Genomic DNA, 20,955 nt, shown 5'->3' with positions numbered 1-20,955 from the left:
GTTGAATCTTCTGAGTCCCTTACCTTCAGCATCCAATGCCCTCACCATCAGTTCCAGTGGTGAATCATCTACATAGAGTTCCCGGGTTCGAGATATAATTTCAACGCTGTCTATCACATCAACCTTAACATCACAGCGCAGTTCATGGTCAGTCACTATGATGAACCCAAAAACTTAGAATTTAATTCAATAGGTCATGAATCTATTAAATGTCTCAAACACTCAAAAGCTTATTCTATATTATAAAAAAGAAAGGCTATAACAGTTGCTTTCAACCTGTGGAAGAAAAGAGCATAATGAAAAATTCAAAAGTCTGTTTATAAGAGACAACAGACCAGGGTGCCTGGGTGGCTCAGTTGGTTAAGCGTCTGCCTTCGGCTCAGGTCATGATCCCACACTCCTGGGATCGAGTCCCGCATCGGGCTCCCTGCTCAGCGGGGAGCCTGCTTCTCCCTCTGCCTCTCTCTCTCTCTCTCTCTCTCTGTCTCTTATGAATAAATAAATAAAATCTTAAAAAAAAAAAAAAAAAGAGACAACAGACCAGTCATTCTCAAACACTGATCTATAATAATATTTTCATTCATCCATGGAAAAATGAGAAAGGTAAGAATCTTAACATAATGAGTAATAAAATTAAATGTATTCACTTTGAAGGAATATATTTTAGGGGTGCCTGGCTAGGTCAGTCAGTGGAGCATGCAACTCTTGATCTTGGGGTTGTGAGTTTGAGCCCCACACTGGTAGAGATTACTTAAAAATAAAATCTTAAAAAAATAATAAAGGAATATACTTTATTATTATATTCTATCTGAGCTTTGAAGTATTAAAGTTTTTTCTTTTATGAAATTATGGCATTAGATTTTTTTTAATGTATTTGTTTCAGAAAGTAAAAGGGTGACAACCATATGTCAGTCCTACCAATAAGTTTTTTTCTCTCTGAGGTTAAAAAGCCTGGTGACAATGTATTAGACCCAACCAGAGCTCTGGTCAATATAGCCACAGTGAACTTCAGAAACACAAAAAGAAACAGTATAGAATGAAATGAGGATGAAATAAAAACTGTTTTGTACTATCTTTTAACAATAACCCCACCTCTCATATTTACCATGTGTTAGAGAACTGCCTACATAGCTGTCTCATTCTGCTGTTATAACTGTATATTTTTTTACTTTTAGCTTCATCTACAAGAAACAAAAGCAAAGTAACTACCACTACAATACCCAAAATTACCAACGGACATCAAGGGTAAACCCTGTTCCTAGCTGTGGATCTGCTTTTATGGAATTTTTATTTATTTTTACTTTTTAAAAAATATTTATTTATTTATTTGTCAGAGAGAGAGAGTGCACACAAGCAGGGGGAACGGCATGCAGAGGGAGAAGCAGGCTTCCCGCTGAGCAGGGAGCCTGATGCAGGGGCTCGATCCCAGGACCTGGGGATCATGACCTGAGCTGAAGGCAGACGCTTAACCAACTGAGCCACCCAGGCATCCCTACTGTGGAGTTCTGATGGTGATTTTCTATTTCCCTAATCCTTTCCACACTTTAATAGCATTCTTCTGTAAGGAAGGTAACTTACATCTTACAAACAAGTTCTCATTTATTTATTTATTCATTATTTATGTAAGTATTGACTCATGGATATTTATTTTTGGTTTATAATCCAATACTATCATAATTTATTTTGTTACTCCAGTTTTTCTAGCTTTGGCCATTAGGAACTCTTTCAGGTTGACTCCTATGTCCTTTGGGCTTGCCCCATCTTAATTAAGTAATTAGTTGTAGTACTTCCTTACTTTCTAGCCCTATGAGATGAGCCAGGCCCATCTTGTATTTTCTCCCGCCCAGCTATTTCCTCAAGGAGTCCTGGTTCTTTCTGTTAGAGAGCTGTATTTAGAAACCAAGATCTGCTGCTAGTGTGCTTGCTGCTAGTACTGTGACTGTCCCTTGGCCCTCTCAGCAGACAGTGCAAGGAAGTATATGTATATACACATATTTGTATTTCTATGTCTATTTTTCTGTGTATATATTAATGTAAACATGAAATCATAGTGATATCTTTGGTTCTAATCTTACACCACAGTGTAATTCCTTTCTCTGGTAACGAGAAACCTGACACTCAGTATCTACAGTGTATTTACTTATTTGTTGAACCCCAGTGTAAATATAGTTTCAGAATGATTAAGTCAGTTTTTGTGTTTCTTGTGAAAGGAAGTATAGCTTTGCCTGAAATAGAGCATATTTTGATGCTCCTTGGCCTTTTTTGAGGGGCGCTTGCCTATATTACCTGATGAACATTTTCCTTCGATTTAAAAATTCCATAAAAGAAGGGATGCCTGGGTGGAAACTGTCATAGTCACAGGAGATGAAGGAAACACAATAATGTAGTTTAGTAATGTGGTGTCTTGAATTAAATCCTAGACCAGAAAAAGGACATTAGTGGAATATTAAAGAAAACTGGGTCAAGAGTATATGGGAACTCTTCGTACTATCTTTGCATTGCTTCTGTAAATTTAAAATTATTTTAAAAGAAAATATTTTTAAAATTTACTTGATTAATCTTTTACTTAATATTTAATTGAACAGAACCTGAAGTTAAAAGAAATGAAGAATGGGAAGCCTGGGTGACTCAGTTGGTGAAGTGTCTGCCTTCAGCTCAGGTCATGATCCCAGGGTCCTGGGATCAAGTCCCGCATCAGGGTCCTTGCTCAGCAGGGAGCCTGCTTCTCCCTCTGCCTGCTGCTCCCACTGCTTGTGCTCACTCTCTCTGTCAAATAAAGAAATAAAATCTTAAAAAAAAGAAAGAAATGAAGACCAAAATATGGGAGCTATCATTAAGAACCAAGAGAAGCTGAAATCTCACGGGATCTGCTGGTAAAACATACTATTAAGGAAGTGTTCCAAGGATGGCAAAGGAAGGAAGGGTGACCTTACATAATATATACTAGATAATTAGGCATTGGATAATCTAATTAAACAGGAAATTAAATACTTTTCTTCTGTGGAGAAATACATAGGGCAATCATAGGACAGAAGTAGCTGTGACCTTACATAAAAATATGAAAAGCCTTGTGCACGCAAAGACTACCCATCTGACCACTTCAATAGCAATAAGCTTTTCCATACATGGCCATCGACCATAAAGAAAAAAATTACCTTGTATGAATTACAGGTAAATTTAGAGTGATTAAGAGAGATACCATACCTTCAATTTACCTTTTTTTTTTTTTTTTAATTTTTAAGCAGGTTTTTTTTTTTTTTGGACAAGGAAAGGTAAGGGGAGGGGCAGAGGGAGCGAGAGAAAATCTTAAGCAGGCTCCAAGCCCATGCGGAGCCTGACAGGGGCTCGATCTCACAACTCTGAGATCATGACCTGAGCCAAAATCAAGAGTCAGACACTTAACCAACTGAACCACCCAGGTGCTCAACTTACCTCTAAAGATAAAAATGAATAACTTTAGGGGCACCTGGGTGGCTCAGTCGGTTGAGCAGCTGCCTTTGGCTCGGGTCGTGATCCCGGGGTCCTGGGATCGAGCCCCACATTGGGCTCCCTGCTCAGCGGGAAGCCTGCTTCTCCCTCTCCCACTCCCCCTGCTTGTGTTCCCTCTTTCGCTGTCTCTCCCTCTGTCAAATAAATAAATAAAATCTTCTAAAAAATGAATAACTTTATTAAATAATATAATGAATTTTCTTATCTACATGTTCATATTACTTCAGGTATACTTCAGGTCCACACAGGAGCAAGGTAATAAAGAAAGAAAAATGAATGAAATAGAGAGGACGAGAGTTGATCCAGGGAGATGAAGAAGGAAGAAGAAAAAAATAAGAGAATGAAACCAGTATTGCAAGAGCCAAAGGGATGCAGAGCCAGGAGCAAAAGAGAGGGAGCAGAAATGGCAAATATTTCCTGCCTTCCCTGATTCTCATATTTATCCTAGCTTCCAAATCAACTCCTCTTGTTTATACAATTATATTCCACTATAGCAACTAATCAACCTGTAAGTATTTACGGAACATCAACAACATGCTGAGCATACCACAGTAAGTACTGATCACTCTATATTCCTCTCACCCCACACCAAAATCATCCAGTTATTCAAACCCTTTCTTCCTCTCCCATGTCAGCTAAAATCATGCCTTCATCTCTAAACTCCTCCACTTGTCCTTTACCTAAGGTTAAAAATCTAGATTTCCCACTAGAAAAAGGGCATATTCATATATTTAGACTGCCTCTGAAGGATACAGAAAAGTGACTCTCCTGGAGAAAGATTAAAGGCTTACTTTTCACTATATAACCTTTTATATTCTTTGAAGGTTTTACCAAATGAAGTAGCACCTAGTCAAAGCAAAACAAAAATCAAAAGAAATGTAGCATTCTTACCAAATAAAACAAGCCCCCTAGAGTCTATCACTTCTATCCATCATCTCCAACACAGCCACTAATTTGCTTCACTACAGTGTCGACAAAAACATCATAAAATTCTAAGTACCTAAATACCAATGGAGTGCTTAAATCTATCTTTAGACACCTTACAGTTACTAGGCATTTCAATAAATATTCATCAAATGAATGAACAATCTCTCTTAGGCATATGCTTCCCTTTCACAATGTCCTCTCCCTCTCCCACCCCCCCCCCCCCCCCCCCCCCCCCCCCCCCTTTCAGAGTGCTCTTTTCCACTCAGATGAGAATGTTACCTGGTAGGACACTGAAACTGGCATTTATTATTGAAGAGTCTAGCAAAATTGGGAAAGCTGATTTAAAAGATACTTAACTTTGGAATATTTATAAGTCAGATGAAATTAAGCTGAGAGCCAGATTTGACATTTTTCCTAGCAATTGTGTAAATGTATCTTTTGATATCAGAGTGAATTCATGTAGTTAAAAGTAATTACATTTAAAAATTGCTTACGTGACCAATACAATTCTTCTTTCCTAACCTTCTCTATCTATTGTAGCTGCCCTGTAAGACATGTTCCTCAAATATTCTCACCTTTGAGAGTCCTCATACCATATTTCACTGATTCTAAGACAGTTTTTGATATTTTAACATCTCTGAAATTGAGTTTTATCTTATAACTGATGACATCTTTCACTTGCTGTCAGCCAGGCAGCAGTCACGACATAGTTGTGATTGATTGCATATGTGAGAACATTAAAAGGCCAGCATCAAAACTTGTAGAATGGATATGAGTGGCAGGAAGAAAATCTGATGGCCAATAGTGACACTCTTTAATCTCCTGGGAATCAAATATTAAGGAGATGGGGTGAGAAGGGTAGTAACTCAGATGTGCCGGGCACTTTTCCATAACTAGAAAAAAAACCCACAACATATCCATATAATTGCAAAGCTAACTTAAGAGCCCAATATTATAGCTTTTAGGGTTTTTTTTTAAGTTTGATTTACTTAAGTAATCTCTATACCCAATGTGGGGCTCAAACTCACAACCCCGAGATCAAGAGTTGCACACTCTTGGGGCGATTGGCTGGCCCAGTTGGTGGAGAATGTGACTCGATCTCAGAGTTATGAGTTCCAGCCCCACTTTGGGTATAGAGATTACTGAAAAATAAAATCTTAAAAAAAAAAAAAAAGTTACACACTCTTCCAACTGAGCCAGCCAGGTGCCGCAGCTTTTACATGTTTTGTTTTTAATTGATTCTTTTAAGAAATACTGCATCCAGGGGTGCCTGGGTGGCTCAGTCGTTAAGCGTCTGCCTTTGGCTCAGATCATGATCCCAGGGTCCTGGGATCGAGCCCCGCATCGGGCTCCCTGCTCTGCGGGAAGCCTGCTTCTCTCTCTCCCACTCCCCCTGCTTGTGTTCCCTCTCTCGCTGTGTCTCTCTCTGTCAAATAAATAAATAAAATCTTTAAAAAAAAAAAAAAAAAGAAATACTGCATCCATAACAGTCTTACTGGCACAGAGGAAGATATTGTGGGGATAAACACAGACATTGATGATTCCCAGTGAAAAAGTGTTTCATCTGAGACAGAAACACTATGGTAGTTTTAGAAATATCTTAGCCAGTTTATTTTATTTATATTTTCCTTTTTATTAGGCATGAGAGTGAAACATAATAAAAATAACCATCTAATTAAGTCTTAGTTCTTCTGTAGGTATAAAATAGAAATTCTAAGCGAAGAAAAGCATAGTTTAGTTGGCTATGTTTATCTTAGTGGTACATTAAAAAAAAAACAGCTTTATACTAGATGGCATCTTCAATCATATGAAATATGGTATACCAAACAACTTTAACTTCTCTTTAATAACATAGTATAGATGTATCATTTATCAAAATATTTATAAAACTATACAGGTATTTCTGGCCTATCAATGTAGCAATGAAGTGCCAGAAACTCTGGGATACAAAAAGCCTCGCTTTGATTTTGGATACAAATAGGATTTCTCTAGCTGCTCTAATCTAAAAAAGACTGGTGCAGTGCTTCCAGACTTTAGTAATGCATGAGAATCACTGGAGAGCTTGTTAATTCCCTGGGCCCATTCCTGAGATTCTAATTCAGCAGAACTGAGATGGGGTCTGAGAATTTACATTTTTCTTTCTTTTTGGCATCTCACAGTTACATTTATTCACACCACAAAGGAAACAACACATCTACAAGTGTACAGCAATGCTCCATGTTCCCACCTAACAGAGATTGCTGAGATTTACAGCCAAAATGACATTCCATCTGTACTCTAAGTAAAGCTGGTCAATGATGACTATGAGCAGGTGCAGGACTCGAAGTTTTCAAAGCTTTACTTCTTTTATCAGCAATCCTGATTTTATAAACGATGAAGCCCATGAACTCCATTCCTACCCAAATCTGGTAAAGTTGGGTAGAGCAGGGCCTCATGGGGACCCGAACATTTTTAACAAGGCTTTGAATCATCTCAGCACAGGACCCCCAACTCAGGCTGCCCCAACTCGCATGGCCAACGACTCGGAAAGGTCACCAAGTACACTCTTTTCCCTTCAAGGTTTTATATTTAAATAATCTCTACACCCAGGGTGGGGCTCGAACTTACAACCTAGAGATCAAGAGTCGCATGCTCCACCAACTGAGACAGCCAGGCACTCCAAGGATTTACATTTCTAGGATTCCAAGTGATAGTGATGCTGCTGATGACACAGGTTCACAGACCACACTTTAAGAAGTACTAGCTTTTTTAGTTCCTTTTGCCTTACTCAAGACCCACCTCAGACCTTAACACCTAAGCTAGTTCCAATAAATAATTCCTTCTTTTCTTCAAGGATTCAAAAAAACTAGGGTTTCTACTCTGTCTCAGGCACCACGCCAGGTACTAGATATATTAAAAAAGTTGGGGGCGCCTGGGTGGCTCAGTCGTTAAGTGTCTGCCTTCGGCTCAGGTCATGGTCCCAGGGTCCTGGGATCGAGCCCCGCATCGGGCTCCCTGCTCAGCAGGAAGCCTGCTTCTCCCTCTCCCACTCCCCCTGCTTGTGTTCTCTCTCTTGCCGTGTCTCTCTCTGTCAAATAAATAAATAAAATCTTAAAAAAAAAAAAAAGTCACAGAATAGGACGCCACAATTAGGGTTATTCTACAGATTGCTTTTTTTCTACTTATCATTTGAAGCCAACACCATTTGTATTAACCATGTATAAAGATATCAGATTATTCTACTCTAGATGAACGATTTCACAATGTGTTTTCTCTCAACATACCTATCTCTCGAGCAAGAATAATACTGCTGAGGCGTATCGGCTGGGTAGATTCAGCAATGAGCATAGCTTTTTGAGAACATAAGGTGCCATTTTCATATAAAGGCTCAACAGTTACTGCATCATGATGGGTGGAATGCCTGTCAAAATAAAATACTTAAGAGTTTGAAATAAGACTGTGGGTTAAAATTAACTTTCAGGAGAACACAGATTCTTATAGTTTTTCCATGTTACACATTACCTGGTGTATTTAAATGACACTCTTTAAAGTAGAAACCATGCTTAGAGACACAAGATTTCAGTGAGACTGATCAGGACCTTTTCCCAGTGATCCCTTGTGCAATGTTACACATGTATTATATTCCTCCCTTGATATTTAAAATAAGATTGCAGGGGGGCCCGGGGGGCTCAGTTGTTAAGCGTCTGCTTTTGGCTCAGGTCATGATCCCAAGGTCCTGGGATCAAGCCCCACATAGGGCTCTCTACTCTGCGAGGAGCCTTACTTCTCCCTCTGCCCCCTGCTCTTGCTCTCTCAAATAAATAAAATCTTTAAAAAATAAGATTGTTCCATTCTTCCCTCAGTATGTAAAAACAGGATTGATGGGGGTGCCTGGGTGACTCGGTTAAGCCTCTGCCTTCAGCTCAAGTTATGATCTCAGGGTCCTGGGATCAAGCCCCAAATCCAGCTCCCTACTCAGCCAGGAGTCTGCTTCTCCCTCTCCCTCTGTGCATGCACACGTGCTCTCTCTCCCTCCAATAAATAAATAAAATCTTTAAAAAAAAAAAAAAAACGGACTGATGTTGTGTTTCCAATAATGAGAGACACAGATTTCTCATACTGTGAGGAATGAGTTTTTTTTTTTTTTTTTTTTAAGATTTTTTTTTATTTATTTATTTGAGAGAATGAGAGACAGAGAGCATGAGAGGGAGGAGGGTCAGAGGGAGAAGCAGACTCCCCGCCGAGCAGGGAGCCCGATGCGGGACTCGATCCCGGGACTCCAGGATCATGACCTGAGCCGAAGGCAGTCGCTTAACCAACTGAGCCACCCAGGCGCCCGTGAGGAATGAGTTTTGTCCAATCTTAAAACTGGGCTGCCAAGACAGAAAAACTGCCTAAATTATGAGGTGTGAGTACAACTCAAAATACAATTAAAAAAAATGTTTTGGGGCGCCTGGACCCCTCAGTCGTTAAGCGTCTGCCTTCGCCTCAGGTCATGATCCCAGGGTCTTGGGATCCAGCCCAGGGATCGGCTCCCTGCTGAGCAGAGTCTGCTTCTCCCTCTGCCGCTCCCCCTGCTTGTGCTCTCTCTCCCAAATAAATAAGTAAAATCTTTAAAGAATAAAACAGTTAATGCTTTGGCTTTGGACGGTGAGATTCCGGCATCGCCCCAGGGGGTCATCTTCCAGGCCCGATCCCCTTACCCACACCGCGGGAGCTGAACTTCTCACACTCCGCAAGCCTACGGCCTCTCCTGGGAAACAGGAAAGGGCAATGTAGCCCTGTGATGCGGCGGCGCCCACTCCCCCTCCGCGTGGAGGACGCTCCACAACACCCCCTCACACAGGCGGCAAAGCTCTCCCCCAGGCAGGCCTCCTCTCCACCCGAAGCGAGTCTCCCCACTTCACGGTCTCGGGGCCTCACCTCGCTCCTCGGTGAAATGGGGGCGCAGGAACTCACCCCACAAGGCCGTGAGCGGTGTCCCGAGGCCCCTCGGGAAGAAAGCCCCAGCTTATCCGTCGGTGAGGACCCCCACTCCCAACCCCGAGCCCCGCCCCCCGGACATCTCCTCAGGCCGTGCGGGGACGCCTCCCGCCCCAGAGGTGCCCCACAGGAAAGGCCCTGCAGGCCAACGGCCACAAGGCGCTGCGGTGGCATCCTCGTCGAGGGAAGCCCGTCCACCCCTGCAGGGCCGAGGCGGGCGCGAAGTCTCGGGGACCCCGCCCCTCACCAGGTGTAGCAGCCCCGCTGCGCCTCCAGCAGGAAGGGAACGCGGCCTGGCTCCCGGCCGAAGGGGAGCAACACCTGCGGCACGTTGAGTTTGTTGGCCAGGGTCCCAAGCAGACACTGAAGCAGCAGCGGGACGCCGGGTGCAGGCCAGCCGACAAACGGCCGGCCGCGTCGGAGACGCGGGGCCCCAAAGCCCGTCATGGCGACCACCCGCTCTCCAGTTCCCGCTCGACCACGGTCGAGGCCCGGGCCCCCAACGCCGGCCAATCCGCGGGCGCGACGTCACGGGAGGCGGGGCCTCCTCCTGGCTGGGAATTGTGGGAGTTTCTCCCGGGAGTGCTTGTCGCCGCTGCGCGTGGAAGGGGCGCGAGGCGAGCCCGCCGCTCGGAGGGCAACTTCCCGAGAACTTCTCAGGCAGCAGATGTTTTTCACGGTAAAGAAGCAAAACATCTAAGAAGTGCTAACTTCTCCCAGCCTAATTTCTTCTGCTGCCTACCCTGTGTTCGGTTCCTAGCCAAAAATTTATTTTGCCGTCATTTCCAAGCAGCATTGGTCCGTGCCTGTAAATGGAAAAATTTCCCAGTCCCAGTGTAAATGAAAATTTAATATAAATATAAAAATATAAATAAAAATTTCCCAGTATAAAGAGCTGGACGTGGCCAAGGAAGCTGTGTCGTTTCTACGAGGAAGGCACGCTCGTGTCCAGCCTCCAGGCCAGCGCGCGGGCGATGCTCCGCAGGTGTCCCAGGCCGCCGCCGAGGCTACCCACTCGCACCGCCGCTGTCGGCCGCTGTCGCCAGACGCTCGGAGCACGCTGCGGGTTCACTTGTTTTCTCCAAAGGGCAGCGGAGTATCAGCTCAGAGGCTGCGCAGGGCAGTTAGGGGGGCATGGGATCAGTGTCAGAGATTGCTGAAGTCCTTTAAGGAGCCCCGAGTCCATGGTTTGGAAGAATGAACACCGTGGTAAAGGAAAAGGTACAGCTCGCCCTGAACGTGCCAGTGCTAAATTAAGTAATCTGTAAGAGGCCTGGCGCGGAACTATTATCTCTAATATTCACACTTACCCTGGAACACATATTATCTTTATTTTACAGATGGAAAAACTAAATTATTTACATCAGGACATACAAGTAAGAATCTCTGAGCTGAGTTTTGAACCCAGTTTTGGTCTGCTTCCACAGCGTGTGATCTCTACTAAATCCTGTTGCTACCACCCACAAAGATCTGATTTTTCACTCAAACTGCATAGTTCCTGTGGAGAAAGCACAACCGGATTAGTAAATAAAAGTCAAGTAGGTCTAAGGATTAGAGGGACTGGTTCTTTATTTCAAAAAGACACTTGTCAATTTTCAGTATCAAAACAGTTTGCACTATTGGTTTCTTTCTCCCAATCGGCCCCCAGAGAGCACACCAAAGGAGAGTGCATTTTAAGCCAATAAGCTGCAGGATGCACACCTAACAGGCCTCACAGAAACCTCACCAAAAAGGGGAATTGGGGAGGGAAAGAAACTTTAAAAGATCAGCACACTGTCAGCCCACAGACTGTAGAGAGTTCTTAGCCAGACAGGGTGGCCAATGTGCCCCAACCCTAAAGAAGCAAAGTTTCAAAATAATATAAAATTTAAAAACAGTTTTGTACATAATCTATTCAAGATTTCTCCAGCACTAACTGATACAAAGCACGAGATGGCACTTTAGAGACAGCAGCTTCGGACCCAGCAAAGGGTGATGAGATGAGTTTGTTTCATATGGCTAAATCAGTGGCAAACACATAATTTTCTTTTTTTCCTTCAAGGAGGCAGGAGAGAAAATAAGCTGTCACCTCGACATAAAGGGAACATGATCCATTCCGTGGGCAGTTAGGGTAAAGATAGGATAAGGATTTGGTCTCAGACAGAGGTCTCACCATCTTAATTTGTTTGGTCACTTCTGATGGAAAAAAAAAATTAAAAAATAAAGTTGCTCAAAGATACCTTAAAGCTGAAACCCTGAGCCACACTTTTTTGGCCACTCCTCCTGGAATTACCTTTCTAATCTGGCTGGTACTTTGGACAAAGCAATGAAGCTTCCCAGAGTGGGTCTCTTTCCGGGCTCTGGCTCTCTCAGTAAGGCAGGCCCCTGCCTCCTCTGTGGAGAGGGCAGTATGCACTAAACTGAAAAGTTACTTTCCAAATGTGAGGAAGGGAACAGACTGCTGCTTCAGAACTGTGGAATTATTTGGAATGTTTTACAAATGGTTGCTACATCAACAACAACAAAAAAAGGTAATTACAAAATGTGTACATCACAACATGCTTTTAAAGACACTTTGCATTGTGCTCACATTCCCTTAAACATTGTTCCCAAAGGTGCTCAGCCTCAAGCCCAACTGGAATCTCTAGGGAGAGGCAGAGACAGTTTGGCGAAAAAGACACAGGGGTTGGGGTGGGAGAGGCGGCAAAAGGAGAAAGCAGCCTTCCAGTTAAAGATCAGCCCTCAGTTTCAAGGCCAGCTTCGGGCAGGCTGGCCTCAGCGGAGTCGGGATCAGAGGGAGGAGCAGCGGCAGGGCGGGACTGGGGTGCTCTACATCTCATTCAGGTCAAGCAGAGTCTGGTCCAGCATCCTTTGTGTACAGAGGTGCTCCTCTTTGGTGCATTTCAGCTTATCTAATGGGGGTAAAGGAGAGATGTTACAAAACTAGAAGTAAGTGTCAAGGTCTACCCACTCGGAGAATCAGTCCTGCGGCAGGCAAGCTGCGGACTAACAAAGCGGCTGCCTTCTCAGACACAGGCGTGAGCCACTGCACCACTTGCTTCTGCAGGGCCTCTGGCTTTCGAGCTGGAGTTGCAAGTGTTGCTGTACTTCTGGGGGAGTAGGCTGGAGACCTTATCACCCGTTTCCTCATTCACCCACATCCAACCAAGGCTTTCAGTCTTCAGTCACTGAAGGAGGCAGCCTTAAGCATCAGCCATCCTTTCTTCTGGGCTTTGCCCAAAGGACAGTACCTACTTGACAAGGCTCACTGGGGTGTGACCACTGAGAACAAGGATGGGCATGTCCTACCAGTAAAGACAGAGTCTCAGCCTGAGAAGGGTGCAAGAGGAACCTCATGTGTTATAGGCTTCCTCCAACACGGAAAGGAACAATTGGTGGGATAAATGAAAGACCCCCATAGCCTATCACAGAATCAATAAAGAACACAAAGCCAAGAATAAACCAAACATATAAGCAAAACCTCAACTGCGATTTTTGTAGAGCTATTCTCCAAAACTAGCCTGTGAGAGTTACTTACAATTACACATGGAAAAAGAAGCAAGAAGAAAAATGTCAGGAAGGAAACCAGTGGCTTGAACACCAAGGAGAATCTAATCTGCTCAGCAAGCAAACCACTCAGACTACTCTGGTGGCAAGGGGCAAATACTCAACATGGAACTATTAATACCCCATACCCCCTTCTTTCCCTTCCCTTTTTTCCACCCAGTCAGAAGGGCCCATCTCTGGGCCTGCAGATGAAGCAGTCACGACATCTTATCCAATTGGTCCTTTTATTGTTAGAAAACATCCACACAGGCGGAACACAGCCTTCAGTCAATGCACAGGTTAAAGAGCAGCAAGTAAGGGTGGACACCAGAAAACTCTCCAGGTTCCTCACTATGATCTCTCAGGCCCCTCCCTTCATCACCCGTTATCTCTTGAAAGGGACAGAAACGCAGTGTCAACTGTTCTCACTCTCCAGTACAATTAGGAAGTCAACAATATTCTCAGTGCCCCAATTAAAAAGCAATTTGTGGGGCGCTTGGGTGGCTCAGTCGGTTAAGCATCTGCCTTCCGCTCAGGTCACGATCTCAGGGTCCTGGGATCGAGTCCTGCGTTGGGCTCTCTGCTCAGCAGGGAGTCTGCTTCTCCCTCTCCCCCCTGCTCACGCTCACTCTCTCTCAAATAAATAAATAAAATCTTAAAAAAAATTTTTTTTTTTGCTTAGGGCAAAATGACTTTAAAAAAAAACAATCAGTCTTTTGCTGGGGTCCAGGTCAGTGGTGTGAGCAGTACGCTCGGCTTAATGGGCACCAGTGAGCCCTGCCCGTCAGTCACAGAGATCATGCAGCATTAGCTTCAGCTGGCTAGAGAGCACGCGGTTTCGCTCAAGTTGGCTGTAGACACACTCTGCAGCAGCACCAGGGAGAGGAAAGAGGAGGAGGAGAGGAAACAGAGGAGAAAGAGAAAAAGGGGAGGTTAGTAGAGTACCAGAAGTAAACTCTGAGACTTTTGACTAGCTGATATACGTAACATGCATCTGAAAGGCAGAGTGGATACAAGGAGGACTCAGAAAGAGGGCAGAAAGAGTCAGTCAGGTGGTGGAAAGACCAACAGAGGAACAAAATAAAATATCTTGACTGACAAGTTGGAAGGACAACATTTTAAGAAAGAAAAAAGTATCTCTATCTCCTTTACAAAGGTATTTATTCCCTGGGTTGAGAAACAGACAAGTGAAACAGGGCAAAGGAGGGAACACAGTTGGCTTGTAATCAGGGTTTGACAGAAACTGAAGGGAAAAGCTGGAACATTTTCTGTGAAACCATTCAATGTAGGGGCGCCCGGGGGGCTCAGTCAGTTAAGCATCTGCTTTCGGCTCAGGTCATGATCCCTGAGTCCTGGGATCAAGTCCCTGGGCCCTGGGATTGAGCCTGCTCCTCCCTCTGCTTGTGCGCTCTTCCTCTCTCTCTCTCTCTCTCTCTGACAAATAAAAAAAAAAATCTTAAAAAAAAAAAAAGCACTCAGTACAGTATTATGAAGGATAAATTGGGATCAATATCCCTATACCCATTCAATCCTACTTTCTAATGCTCCTTGTTGTAGGTGCTCAGTGGTTAACCCATCTTAGGGGCCTATCCATCAAACCCCCACCCCCCTTTTCAAAAATCCTGTTAGGGCGGCAGCATGTCCAGCCCCAAGGAAGGTGAATCACGATTATCCTGTTCTGTTTTTCCAGACTCCCTTGCAGTTAGGGGTGATTATGGGATACAGTTCTAGCCAATGAGATACAGGGGATAGTCTGCTGGAAGGCTTCTGGGAAAACTAGCTTTCTTTCTTGCCTTAACATGGATGTGAGGGTGAAAGTTACAGATCTCAACCTCAAGAGAGGGCCAAGAGAATTCACAGAAACCCAGCCACACCAGGCCACAGTTGCTCTAATCTGGACTTGTTATTACAGGAGAAAAGTTAAGTCCCCTATTTATTTAAGCTATGGTTAAGCTGTTTCCCATAACCAAAAGCATTCCTGGTTAAGAGTAGTTAAGTACTTAAATCCCTGACTTTATTTTCCACTTGAAGTGCACCTTAAAGAGGGGGTACAGAGAAACCAAACCCATCTGACCAGCACAGGGGTAATAGGAATTTGGGGACAGACCTTCCTGGTCTCCGACTCTCAAGTTCACAACCAAGTTTCTCCCTATGTTTTACAGTCTGTTTCAAAATGGTCTCAGGACCTCAATATAAAGATATACTCTTCTGTCTTAAAAATCAAGTGCATTTGTGGGCTGATTGTGCCCACAGTCAAGGTGCATTGCTCAGGCACCTTGCCCTCTGGGCAGAGGTTTTCTCCAGCTCTACCTGGAAGCTGGTGACCAATATGGACCTAAGAATACTTGCCACTTTATGTACACTATTAGAACAGAAAACCTAAGTATACAAAATGATCCTGGGAGGAAATAACCAAAATAATAGTTGTATTATAGGGCAGAATTAGAGCGAACTTTTAAAATTTCACTTCCCATTAAACCAGTGGTTCTCAATACACGTGGTATTATTGCCTGTTCTCTCCCCTTGGAAGGAAATTTGGAGATGTGTGGGGCAGGTTTTAATTGTCACAATAACTAGAGGACCCTACACATATTTTTTGGTTAGGGGACAGCAATAAGTAGGACTGTTCTGTACATCCCATAATTATCCTGGTTTAAATGACCAAAGTTCAGCATTGAGAAACACTACACTAGTCTTCAAGCTCCACGAGGCCTGGGATTGGACCTGTCATATTCATTGGGGCATCCCTGACAAATGTAGGGGTTCAAATTTGTGAACTCTCATTTCTTGGGCTTTCTGTGGTATTATATACAGATTCTAAGTGCCACCTGACTCTTCTGTAGCGTCCAAATCAGTTAGTGGGACTCCCACTCCTGTCCTGGGAAAGAAGGGCGTTGTCAGAATCTAGTCCCTCAAAACAGCTTGGTCAGTGAGGGTCTGGTTCCATTTAGGGAAGTAATAAAGAGATAGAAATGGAAGCATTTTCTTGTCTGATTAAATCCTAGAACACACAGTTCCCTAAGAATGACAGAAGGTTAAAAGATAAATGTGGTTATTCTCTCACCTTGAACTTCATACGTAAGGTTTCTAACCTTGCTATCTCTAGTAACTAAAAATTCAGGATCAGATACCAGCTCACTAGTTAAAGTTCTTGGTTTCCTGGTAACAGCAAAATAAAACAAAAAAAGGCAAGCCAGAGAATCCATTTGGTCTGATGTTCCTTTTGGGCATGTCCAATTAATTAGGGAATGATCCCATGGATGCTAGACATCCTTAGGCTTCACTGGTCTGAATCAGGTCAATTTCATTCCCTAACAGGAAAAGGGAGTGGAAAGGCTTAAGAGTAAAGGGAACTGTGCACACTCTAAAGCGTCACAATTCCAGAGATGAGAAGGAACAGATTTTGCCTTTTTTTTTTTTTTAACTTCCCCCTAATATTAAGGCTGGGGGGTATCCAACCAATAGCATGAGAAAGGAAGAGACTGGGTGGGGCTAAGATAAGGCTACCCAACACTACAGGGCAGTTCTGCGCAGCAGGTGACTTGGGATCCAGTCCCATGTTGTGCCTCATCCCAACAATAGTAACAAGGAAGGCTAGAAAGGACTCTTAACACATCAGCCTGTGGTTCATTCTCAGAAATTAAGTGGGAGGGCACCTGGGTGGCTCAACTGGTTAAGCTACTGCTTCAGCTCAGGTCATGGTCCTGGAGTCCCGGGATCGAGTCCCGCATCGGGCTCCCTGCTCAGCGGGGAGTCTGTTTCTCCCTCTGACCCTCCCCCTCTCGTGCTCTCTCTCTTTCTCTCTCAAATAAATAAATAAAATATTATAAAAAAAAGAAATTAAGAGGGAAAAGAGATCAAAATACTTTGCTCTGGGACTACCAATGATGCTTGACCCCGTTCCCATAGCTAGTCCAGGCTCAAGTAACATAGGGTGGCTTCTGCAAGAAGTGGAAGAATGAATTTAGCATGACACAGCATTTAAAATTTCACTCCGCTACCCTGCTTGTTGGTCTCCGTCCTTGCTCACAGCAGTCATTCCCGTGGGGAAAGACAAGGCCTACCAGAAGTATAGTGCCTCCCTTTTCCCCAATTTCTCTCCATCCTCACATACTTCTTTCGCTTCTAAGAAGCCCTTCTCTGTACCAGTCAACTCTTTCTGCCCAGATACTAAAACATCTACAACTGTACTATCCAACACAGCAAGCAGTCACTAACCACATGTGGCTGTTAAAGTCAGAGGCACTACAATCAGCAGAATCTTAGCTCCTCAGTCACATACACCACGTTCTGAGCGCTCCACGGGCTCTGTATGTGGCTGGTGGCGTCACAGAAGTTCTGCTGGACAGCACAGCTCTAGGCTCTTTGTCTTGCCTTGATTTTCCTTCCACTAGTTCACTCTTCTGGCTCCTTGAAATATATGGCTTCTCTCCTTGATCTTAATGCTCAAAACACACCCTCGAATTAATAAAGTATCAATGACAATGCAATGTCCCATCCTGAGCTATCTTTCTTCTCAACTTATTGAAGTTGAGAACCTCTGGAAATCATCCAGCCGTCAACTTTTTAAATTAGCAAAGGTACTCATTCTCTTTCCATCCCTCCAACCAGTTCCATTTGGATTCCTCCTCTGCACAGATTTTCCTTTTTGCTTCATTCCTTTTACATCTGCAACTGTCTTTCGGGTTCTAAATGTACTTTCATGGCCTAAATGGCCTGCCACCCATATGGAGTTCCAAATTTTTCTTACATCAATCAGCCTATCCCCTCAATCCCCACAATTTTGTTTTCACCTGGATACCTGCCAGTATTTCAGACTCCTCTTCTCTTCTACCCTCTCCTGCCTCTTCAGACCAGGACTACGTGACCTCCCTACACCTTTAAAGCTACCATTTTCCTAAACTCCAAACCAGCCACTCCTGACTTTCCTCCTCACACACTCCATAGTGTGTCTTCAGTGCCGTCTCTCTACAGATGATTATCTCTGGGAAAACTGCAATAACCTAACCCAGTTTTCCTCAAAGTGTGGCATATTCACTGCTAGTGCCACGTAGAGAGATCTCTGACAGTATACGCTTGTGAACTTTAAAAAACTTACTTGCTATATTGTTTTAATGTGCATTAGGAAAAATCACTAGCATGCATCAAACTTATTTTAAATTAGAATTATGTATAGCAAGACAAATTTGAAAACAAGAGTAAATGTGAAGAAAACGATAGGAGCATGTGAAGATGACAAAAGCCATCAAGTAGTACACAAATGATTAAAATTTGGGAATCGTCATCTAAATGGATCACTTTGATAATCTGCTCCCCTTGCAATATATTAACTTAGCCACCAAATCAACTCCTTTTTTGCTACTCATACCAGAATATATCCTTGTTCAAAATCTCCAGTGGCATCCCCATCCTACAAAATAAAACTCCACACCTAATTTCAGCACACATCTGCCCCTACTCTGTCTAAATCTACCTTTACAGCTATTATATCCTTCCCTTCTCTAACTATGCTTCTACTTTTTTGCTTCTCTTTAACCGAAATGCTCAATACCCACTATCCTTCAACCAAAATCTGTTTGTCAGGAAACCAATCTTTTAGAACCCAATAAAAATGAAGAGGCAAGTTTTAATATGTTTATTAAATACCTATTATGTGCCTCCTTCTGTGAGTCTTTCCTAATCATTCCCACTGGAATCAACCTCTTTCCCCTTCTGAACTTCCACAAGTTTATTATCTGTGGCACTGATCACAGATCATCTTTAGCTTTATATATATGCTCGCCTACTAGATTCTGGGTAACCTAAAAATAGGGATGGTGCCTCCATCTTTGATTATTTCTGTCCCCACCTTAATAACTTTGTGCCTTCTAAAGATAAGTGTCTGCTGAATAAATCAATCTGTACCTTAAATGAAAGGCTGTGTAGCAGGTGGAAATGGTGTAAACAAAAAGAAACCTGAATTCAACAAGACCTCAAGTTTTAGATTAGGGAAAACCTTTCTACCTGGCTCTGTTTAAAAGAAAAACAAGTCTGAAATATATCATCTGCTGAGAAACTGGAGTACTAAGTGTGCTGAGCACCACTCAGGTGCTTAGGTAAGTGCAAGTGAGAGCCACGCTATTCACACTGGAACCATCCCAGCTGTGGGAATTGGAATAGGAGTTTGTAAAATGTTGTTATGTAATCCCACAATATAAACCAGGAACAATTTTACTAGCAGAAATTTACCATTTTTATGTATGTAATAAACTATTACCACCTTGTGCACGTTATTTGAAACATGCATGATTGGTTGTTCTAGTTTTTCCAGTAATAATCGTTTATCACCTGCCTTATATTCCATTAGCAGACACCAACAGGCAAATGGCAGTGAGCCTCAAACATGTGAGAAGGGTTTGGACAAGAAAATAAAAATCTGTTGAAAATTGTTTGTCTTTCTGTGACTTCGGATGGTCTAATTAGTTAAGTCTGGTGGTAATACATTTGAGTCCATCAGGTGCTCTGAAGATGCACATTTGAACCACTGGAGAAAGGGCAGAGAATATGTATCGGGAGGCACTTGGACGCTATCAGAGAAGAGACTGAGGAGGAGGGGAGCCTTCCAGGAGGGCAGACTCAGGAGCCTGAAAGTAAACGACTCACGGACTCCCGAAGCCAGCGTATAAGAGTCCTACCCTAAAGAACCTCTGCTAGTCCACCACTCTGACAGACTCCCATCAGTTGAGCTTAAATGTCAAGAACAAATAGACACACACAAAAGTGGCTTTGATGATGTAAGTGAGGGGAGGGGGTCACCGACAGCTGTTCTCCACACCACACCCCCAAGGCTCCTCTTTAGGGCAGCAGCAACTTTGTCAATGACACAAATGCAGAGGGGCACGAGGCTTCCGGCAGCTTAGCATTTTAATTTGGGGGGGGGGGGGGGAGGAGCGGAAGAATACATAAGTTGCTTTGTGCCCCCCACTACATCCTAATGCCTTGGAGACCAGCCAGGCCGACCCAAATGGAATCCAGAGCGAGAGTGGGGCGTTGGGTTCCCCGAGGAAAGGGGGCAGATCCAGAACAGAGCAGAAACGGTGATAGTTATCTGTATGAAAAAGTAAGGAGACTCTAGGTAAGGACTAGCATCAATCTACACAGCAATTTGGGAGAAAAGGGAAGAGAAGGCAGTAGGAATGAGAAAAGACAGCCAGACACTGCAGTCTGAGTCATTTGGCTTCTTCTCAGGGTTAGTGGGAAAGATACAAAGAGGCAGATTAGCGTCAAGGATCAAGGGTCCACAGCAAACGGATGAAGTCCCCAACAACTCTTTTTGGTGCTTTTTACCGCCTGGCTTGCTCTGGGATTCAGCTTAATTCTTTGGTGAATTTGGTATTTCCAGTCATGGGTGTTTCCTCTGAACTTTAATACCAGGACACAAATTAAATACACCCAGGAGGTCTGAATTTTGTTATGCAATGTTAGGGCCCAAGTCACTGGCTCTCTGGGCCCTATGTCCTTAGTTATAATGATGACATGATTCTACCTTTAGCAGCATCCTCTCTGAGAAGACTAAATTTGAGAAATAGAAAAATCATGGTGTTATAAAGGGTCTATGAACAAAAAGTATTAAAAAAACACATGTGGATCAGGGTGCCACCGCAGATTCAATATGAAATGCCACCCCAGCTTTTGCCAGTAAGTAATCAGCACCAGTATTTTAAAGACAGCATAAAGATTCTAGTTTCCAAAGGATAAAACCAAAGCACACTACGCACAGCCTATGACCCCAACCACCCACAAGCCAAGGTCCCAGCCCCGCTCTGCTGTCAGATAGTTACATAGAGGTCATGTCATTGAGGGCGTGGTCCAGCTCCTCGCTAATGGCCTTGTACTTCAGTTTCTGGGCATAGAGCTCATCTGGATAGGCACAGGAACACAGGGAGGAACCAGGGGACAGAGTGAAAGGTATCGGAAGCAGATGAAAAGAGGGAATCATTAGAAATTAGGAAAAGTGTGACTGTGGGTCTAATACCCCAGGTTAGGAGAACATCTGTCCTGGTGGCCACAACA

The 20,955-nt window shown here is 43.5% G+C and overlaps 3 protein-coding genes across 15 annotated transcripts in view; all 3 read right to left on the bottom strand.

Annotated features, from left to right (window-relative positions):
• Window positions 1-9,825, bottom strand: part of NUP210L (nucleoporin 210 like) — an 81,288-nt gene extending 71,463 nt beyond the window's left edge. Inside the window, exons 1-3 of the mRNA XM_032398676.1 lie at window positions 9,626-9,825; window positions 7,680-7,816; window positions 24-155 (exon numbers count right to left, since the gene is read on the bottom strand). Coding sequence (XP_032254567.1) covers window positions 24-155; window positions 7,680-7,816; window positions 9,626-9,825 — 469 coding nt within the window. The remainder of the gene's footprint in view (window positions 1-23; window positions 156-7,679; window positions 7,817-9,625) is intronic.
• Window positions 6,708-6,887, bottom strand: LOC116628364 (ATP synthase subunit ATP5MPL, mitochondrial-like). Its single transcript, XM_032398674.1, has one exon. The coding sequence runs from the start codon at window positions 6,885-6,887 to the stop codon at window positions 6,708-6,710; it is 180 nt and encodes a 59-aa protein (XP_032254565.1).
• A 1,104-nt stretch (window positions 9,826-10,929) lies between the features above and the next one.
• The window catches only part of TPM3 (tropomyosin 3), a 28,126-nt gene continuing 18,100 nt past the window's right edge, over window positions 10,930-20,955 (bottom strand). For 6 of the 13 annotated variants that reach the window (XM_032398623.1, XM_032398622.1, XM_032398628.1 and 3 more), the window contains one exon: window positions 10,930-12,269. In XM_032398623.1, the coding sequence (XP_032254514.1) occupies window positions 12,187-12,269 (83 nt within the window). In that variant the 3' untranslated portion in view covers window positions 10,930-12,186. Of the gene's footprint in view, window positions 12,270-13,604; window positions 13,768-16,742; window positions 20,803-20,955 lie in introns of those variants that run through there. The other 7 variants (XM_032398624.1, XM_032398630.1, XM_032398629.1 and 4 more) reach the window with 7 other exon arrangements.

The sequence above is a fragment of the Phoca vitulina genome, unplaced genomic scaffold (assembly GCF_004348235.1).
Source record: "Phoca vitulina isolate PV1807 unplaced genomic scaffold, GSC_HSeal_1.0 scaffold118, whole genome shotgun sequence".
Classification (NCBI taxonomy): domain Eukaryota; kingdom Metazoa; phylum Chordata; class Mammalia; order Carnivora; family Phocidae; genus Phoca; species Phoca vitulina.
This window is presented reverse-complemented; position numbering and strand designations above follow the sequence as displayed.

Coding starts and splice junctions, on each gene's coding strand:
- LOC116628364 (XM_032398674.1), bottom strand. CDS start 6,887: ATGATTCAAAGCCTTGTTAAAAATGTTCGGGTCCCCATGAGGCCCTGC.